The sequence below is a fragment of the Pyrgilauda ruficollis genome, unplaced genomic scaffold (genome assembly GCF_017590135.1).
Source record: "Pyrgilauda ruficollis isolate IOZ18807 unplaced genomic scaffold, ASM1759013v1 scaffold12, whole genome shotgun sequence".
Lineage (NCBI taxonomy): Eukaryota > Metazoa > Chordata > Aves > Passeriformes > Passeridae > Pyrgilauda > Pyrgilauda ruficollis.
In genome coordinates this window covers 5,597,308-5,604,683 of record NW_024510321.1, presented here as the reverse complement: position 1 = coordinate 5,604,683, position 7,376 = coordinate 5,597,308, and the positions used below count along the sequence as shown (strand labels likewise).

The window sequence follows — 7,376 nt, the reverse complement described above, 5'->3', positions numbered from 1 at the left end:
TGACCTTATTTTCTGTATTTACACCTTTCCCCAGTCCATAAGTCACTAGCAATTATTGGACAGTTTGAACCTCATATTGGTTTCTTCTTCAATTTTTAATGGAGGCATTGAATGTTGTCAAGTCAGATTCATTATTGAGTGAATAGTTTATATCCCATCAGCAATGAACCATGTGCTGCAATCAAAAACATCAATGTGATTTATTTTAATTATATTTATTTCCTGTAATTTTTTATTCACCGAGTCATTTATCAGCTCCTCCACTTCTTTTGCCAAGGATCAATTTCAAGCTGTAAATCAGTAACAGCATTTGTCTTAGAAATACTTGGCTCTCCAAATTTGCCTTTTTAAAATACTGGCACAACTCCAGCTCTCTTCTAGTCTTCTGCAACTTCCTCAGCACCTCGGTGGAACTAAAATAATGAGGACTTAAAGAGCTCTTTGGTCATGTCCTAAATTCAATTAAATACTGGCAATGTCATGATTTTCATGCCAGGGTGTATCTCAGTGGGGATGCTAATTTTGTTATGGATATTTCACCCCACTGTTCTCACATGGAGCATTCATGGTGACTGTATCATGTCCACCATGACTTTGCTGGAGCCCCAGGGGGATGCTCTACCAGTGGTGGTAAAACAAGGGGTCCAAAAGTAAAACACGATGAACAAAGCAGCTCAAACCACTGCCTTGCAGAAATCACTTTGACACTTTGTCAGTTGTACCTCACCACTGCAATCACTGGAAGGAATAGTCATTAATTACCTTTGTCAGGTGAAATTTCTCTAATTACCTGCAACTCTACTTCCAGGAAACTCCCACTTTCAGCTGCTGCTGACAGTCTAAAGGACACATCTCCTAGTAGTAATTTTTTTGAAAAGCCCTGAAAAATTACCAGGGGATGAAGTCATGTGTGGCTCACCTCTGGCTGCGTTGGGCCAGTGGATGCCCTGGAGTCACCTGCCTGTGATGAGACGAGAGCCCAACAGGCAGGGGGTGAAGGAGGAAGGTGGTTAGCCAACCTGTCATGTAATCCATGGGCATTCTTCAATGACCTTTTCTTTCTTCCCTAAAAAGTAAAAGGAACCCAGAGCAGGCTGCCCAGAGAGCTGCTGCTCCTAGAACCCTGACAGCACGCGCTCAGCATCGCGAGGAGATGCTCAGCAGCAGCTGAAATTCAGCACACGCTGCCCTCGCTCCCAAACAGATGTTCATTGGATTGTCAGGGCATTGAGAGGGAGCTAAATTAATTTTAAGTGGGAGCAGGTTAGTTAAATCTGTTCTGGAAGTATTATATAGCCATTAAACTGCGTACAAAACTCAATAATAATGGGTAATAACGTTCTTCCTAGGAATTAAATAGAAGCTCAATTTATAATGCTGCTCAGCGTTCAAACCAGAGTGTTCCACCTTCCTGGTACATGATCAACATTTTGTAATTAATCCTCACAAAGCCTCAGTCAGGCAGATCTCTTCACACCACTGATTCTGTGTATAAATGGGAACAAGAAGGTACAAGATGCCTCCTTTGAAGCTGTGGTTGCCTGTGTCTTCAAACATGATTTGCATCTCTGGGAACCCACTCAGCATCTGTGTTTGAATAATGAGAGGTTTGTAAAAAGCCTCGGAGCCTGGATCAGATGTCCAGGTCTCTTTGTGCCACTTCCCTGTGCTGAGATCATTGTGGCATGTTTCAGTGTGATTCTGCAGTGCAACCTCCAGAATAATGATATTTTCCCTGCCTGGTCATATTGCATTGCAGGGATGATCCTCAGAAGGAAAGCCCAAGGTGTTAGGTCTCAAGTATGAGCTGCAGGAAATGGCCAATACAAAAGCTGCTAATTTTGTCAAGATTTAAAAGAACAAATCTTACGAACAACTAGAAGGTGTTTCTTTCCAGAAAATGATTGTATCAGATGTGGCCTGTCAAATAAATGTAAGTGTAATTTACACCAGGATGGTGGAATACTCATGACTGCAGGCAAATTGGAATTATCTAGTGTCACTTCAAAATGATCTCCTGTCTCCCTGTCACTGTTAAAGGCACAGCATGAATAAACAGAGGGTGTAATAAAGGGAGCTTCACCCCAGCACCAAACTGCAACTAAAGTAGGGAATTTCCCACTGATTTCAGTTTAATTTTTGTCTGCTCACAGTGCTCAAGTGGACATTAATTTGAGTTTACAGCTGATTCCACACCCTGCACAAGGACCCCACACAACAGAGACAAGAAAATCTGCAATACTCATCAAAGAGCAAATAAAAATGGCATGGACACAGCTGGGGCTGATATGGGGTTGTGCAGACATGATGTTAGGTGTGAAAATGGGGATCTAAGGTCCAACTTCCCAGGTAATCCATGCTTTAAAGTGTTTTAAGTGTCACTCTGGGTGTTTAAGAAGTAGTCTCCTACTTTCAGGCACCACCAAGCTTAGCTGAAGTTCTGGCTTGAACAAGGAAGCATTTTTTCCAAGTCATTTTTGGCTAAACAACCCTTGACACAACAAAAGCAGCAATTCCCAAACAGAACAACTCAGCATCAGTGATGGACTGTCCAGAGAAAGCAGCACATCCTTTATATATTCAGTAAAAAAAGCAGTTTAAGAGTTTATTACAATTTTTGATACATCAGAGATGTCACTAATAATATTTTAATATATGTAACAAAGGAAGAAAATGCTCTTTACTAGCTGGAAAGATTGGCCCATGGTTAGGGGCAGGTCAGAGCCTCTTTCACGGGAGTTAGAAGATTACTCCCATCCCAGCCATCTTCTCCTAGAATTAATTAACATTAAAAATATGCTGTTACGAGACAAGACATGCCACATAAAAATCTGATCCATTTGAAATCACTGAAAAAAATTCTCCTTTGCTTTCAATGAGGGCAGGGTTTTACCCAATATTTCCAACAGACTTTTCTAAGATGGTGTTAAGGAAGATGTCAAAGGCTATCCTATTTCTCTTCTTGCCAAAAGGCAGGATCAGCTATGTCCATGTTAGTGCTGATGGATGTTTGTCTAACTGGTCCTGAAAGGGCTGCAACACTTTAATAGCACCTTGACCTCTGCTTCCATTTTCACCTGTCGAGACACAGCAAAAGAAAAAGGGCTTTTATTGCCAACTCTGCCAGAATTTTTGACTGGTTTAAAGGACCAGTGACAATTTTAATATCTGATGTCTCATGATCTACTACAGATAGAAATTAATATTACCCAACCCCAAGGAGCTTTACCATAATTTATTGACATCTTTCCCTTTCATCTCTTCTTGAGATATCTAACATGAAATCAGGTTGTTCTGATTTCCATCTTGTATTTTTTTCGACCATTTTAGTTGTGGTCTGATTTCAGTGGCTGTCCCAGAACCAAGTAAAAACTAATGTTTTCATTTATCTGCAGACCTGTCAGTCTTTCAGTAGGGCAGTATAAAGTGTGTAACCCTAATTGTAGGAGTGAAATGCCAACTACTGTAATTAAGTTGGCAATGTGAAAAGGCAAGGAGGCAACAGAGCAGTAACAACCATGTGGGATGGAGCCTTAGAGGGGCAGGCAGAGAAGGACAGGTGAGCAAAAAAATAAATATTGAAGGCTGGTCCTTGCAGAAGAGAAGCTCCATGGTTTGATTATGCTTCCAGAAAGAAATATCACCTGTCGTTAACAGCCCTTTGCCTGCAACCCAGTGCTCACGGAAACAAACTGGGGTTTTCGCTTTGGTTTCAAGTTCTGGATTGCATTCAGAAATAGTAAAACACAGCTCCTCATTGAAAGGCAACTCAAAATACACCCCTTGCACCCCCTGAAACTATAGGAAATCTGCCCACAGCTGCTCAAAATACATTAATGTTTTAAAATGGGAAACAACAGGCAGGAAGATTAGCATTTACAGCTGGTATTTCCAAACATAAAGGTCTGAGGCAGATGCTCACATATAGCAGTGGGGAACGAGAGGTGAGTTTCCCATGCATTCTCTCTCATTCCAGGGTACACCATGCATTAAGCTTTCACAATAAGTTTGGTTTTTTAAAAAAAAAACAAACCCTGCTACATAGAATCCAAAAGCAAACAGATACAATTTGTTCTTCCCAAAGTATGTGAGAAAAAGCTTGGTACTTGTAGTCTGCATTTAACCCTTACCAAGGGTTTTATTTTCCAAAAAAACAAACACTTTGCAGTCTTTACCAGTGAAAGACAAGACAAACCATGTTTTCAGCCAAGTCATAAAATATGTACTCTCATATGTAATCACAAAGCCTCCTGATGTTATAGGGTCCCCGCTCTGCACATGGGACAAAGGTGAATAGTTGGGAGATACCAGCAGTGGCCAAACCAATGTTCCTTTGCCAGTGGACTCCTCTGCATCTTTGGTGCCACCAACAGAGAGTCACTGGGGAGGCAGGAGGAACACAGCAGGGCACTGGAGCGAGGATGCCAGGCTGCTGGCAGGAGAAGCCCTTACATGCTATTTGCAGGAAAAACAGCAGCTAAGAGGCTGGGATGGAGAGCCTGCCTAGGGACTGGGACTGTGTCTGGGACATACGACCCATGGCGATGCATTTTCAGCATCACCTCAGTATCTGTGGCTTTGAACTTCCTCAGGAATTTGGTCAGAATCACTGACACTCAAAATCAGCTTCCTGGGGCAGCAGAAAAGCTTTTTCTGCTCATCTGCTCACTGCTGTCTAAAGAATAGGTTCCTGAAGGCATTGTTGTAGTTTTTGTTGAAAGCAGTGTAGATGAGTGGATTAAAAAAGGAATTTGAATAGCCCAGCCATAGAAAAATGCTCTTCCAAATGGGTGGGATGTCACATGAGCAGAGTGGGTTGATGAGCTCTGTGATGAAGAAGGGGATCCAGCAGAGCACGAAGACCCCAATAAGGATGCCCACCATGAGGGCAGCTTTCTTTTCCTTCTGCTCTCTCCATGTGTCTCCATCCGTCTGGAATGTAACAGTGGCGTGACGGACAGTGAAGACCATCTGTGGCTGCTGGGCAGCTTCTTTCACCTGCCAAACACAAACACAAGTTGCACCGTATGTACCCCAGTCAGGCGATCCCACACAGCAGGTACAGAGCCCAACAGTGCAAGCGAGGGCCAGAGCTCCAGGGCCAGAGCTCCAGGTTGTGGGGCAACCATGCATGTCACACCCTAACTGAGGGCAAGGTGGCTGTATAACCTCTTCTGGGTGATGGAGACTATTTAAGTGAGATTAGAAACTAGAGAGAGTACTGAGGGTACATGGGGTTACTCACAGTGCAGCACAGTAAGATTACTTCCCCACTTAAAATCTGATCAGCAGAACAGGCACACACCCACATGCCGTGCACAGAAGTCTGCTTACTTTCTCTAAACCCATCGAGTTTAAGAGTTTTTGGTAGGAGAGGAAAGAAAATTAGCACACATTTGCTTCCTCCCTGCAAGAAATCTTTACAGTGCAGAGTCACCGTGCCTGGGATGAACTGACACGATGCAGTCATGATTAGGAAAGATTTCCAAGGACATTCTGCACAAGTGTTTTCTGTCTGGTTAAATTCACAGTGTCCCCAAAGCCACAGCTGGTTGTCAGGGTATCGTCCCCAGCAGACACAGCTGCCCATCCATCCACTGTCCCCTTGTGTCCCCAGGGGAGGGGCAGTGACCCCTTACTCATGCTGGTGAGCACTGATTCAGCATTCCATGGGGGGACATCTGTGAGTCACCACTCGCCCACGTGGAGCTCAGGCTCGCAGTATGTCCCAAAGCTGCTTTAGCTGCACCTTGAGTGCTCACAGCTGGGGGCTCGGAAGGAGCCAACAGACTGGGTTTGCAAGCTTTGCAGTCAGCCTTCCCTTGGAAGCCTCCAGGATCCACAGGGTTTTGATGGATCACTGTTCGCTTGCACACTTTTAGTTTAAGTTTCCCCCAGTTCTACAAAGGCTTGCCTGCTGCCAATGCTTGACTCAAGCACAGCACAACCAAGCTGACCTACCTCCAGTGGTTCTGGTGTAATGGGGGTGATGGAGTTGCTCTTGCGAGATCCGATTCGAAACTTGGCAGCCCTGTAGATCTTCCAGTACACAAAGAGCACCACGCAGAGGGGCAAGTAGAAAGCCCCAAAGGTGGAGAAGATGGTGTAGGAAGGCTCCTGGCTGACTTGGCACTCTTCACTGTCCTCTGAATAAGTCTCTCCCCAGCCAAAGAGCAGCGGGGCCAGAGAGATGAATGCGGAGAGCGCCCAGGTGAGAGCGATCATGATGTTGGAGATGCGGCGCCGGGTGCGCAGCGTGTACTCCAGGTGGCGAGTGATGGACCAGTAGCGGTCGAGGGCAATGGCCGTGACATTCCAGATGCTGGCAGTGCAGCACAGCACATCGAAGGAGATCCACACCTGGCAGAGCGACCGGCCCAGCCGCCACCGCCGCCCGGACAACTCGTGCACCAAGCTGAGGGGCATGACGAGGGCTGCCACCATCACGTCGGAGATGGCCATGGAGGCCACCAGGTTGTGGGGCACCCGGTGGAAACTGCGCACGCGGAGGATGGTGGCCAGGACCAGCCCGTTCCAGAGGAACGTGGCCACCACCAGCATGGCCAACAGGGTGAGAACCAACACGCTGAAGACGGAGAGATGGGCCTGGCCGCCCTCGGGGCCGGCGGAGGACCCGCTCCTGTTGCCGCTGTCCGGCGTCGTATCGGCGAGGCAGCTGATGTTGAGCGGGCGCTCCATGCCGGGGCTGCGGGGGCCGGGCTGTTCCGGGCTGCTCGGGGCTGCTCCGGGCTGCTCGGGGCTGCTGCGGGCGCGGCGGCGGCGGGAGGCGCTGCGCTGCCCGCGCCGGGAGCCGGGGAAGCGCCGCCCTACCGCGGGCGCGGGGGGTCCCCGGCGCCGTGCGCGGTGCGGGGCGGGCAGCCCCGGCGGGAGCGGCCGCGGAGGGAGAGGTGCTGCTTAGTCATGTCCGTGCGCGGGTCGGAACCGGCGCCGGGCCGAGCGGGAGGGCAGAGCCGCCGTCCCCTGCCCCAGCCGGCTGTCCCTGCCCGGTACGTGCCGCCCCTGCCCGGCCCCTGCCCCTACCGCAGCCCGCTGCCCGCTGTCCTTGTCCCGCCCGCTGCCCATCTCCTGCCCGCACCGTGCGGGAATCAGCCCCGGCTTTGTCTCGGGGTGGCTTCGCCCCCTCCGGGCGTATTCCGTGCCAGCCGCAGAAAGTTAGCATCCCTGTGAAATTGTCCCTGGGCTCCTCTAAAAATGTGTTGGTGAGGCGCCGCGGGAATTTCCTTGCTCCCAGAGAGGCTACAGTGTGCACCCAGGAAACCTGTTAGTAACCCTGGTTATTCCGTGTAGAGGTAATGTGGCAGGGGATTATTTCTTTGAGAACTTCTGTGCTGGCATTTCCTAACTTGTTAGCAATG

At 48.1% G+C, this 7,376-nt stretch overlaps 1 protein-coding gene across 1 annotated transcript; it reads right to left on the bottom strand.

Moving 5' to 3' along the window:
* Positions 1 to 4,665: 4,665 nt before the first annotated feature.
* HTR5A (5-hydroxytryptamine receptor 5A) lies at positions 4,666 to 6,699 on the bottom strand. The gene is made up of 2 exons (XM_041489538.1): positions 5,962 to 6,699; positions 4,666 to 4,998 (listed from the first exon to the last, which is right to left on the bottom strand). Exons 1-2 carry the CDS (start codon positions 6,697 to 6,699, stop codon positions 4,666 to 4,668), a joined length of 1,071 nt encoding a protein of 356 aa, XP_041345472.1.
* Between the last annotated feature and the right edge of the window lie 677 nt (positions 6,700 to 7,376).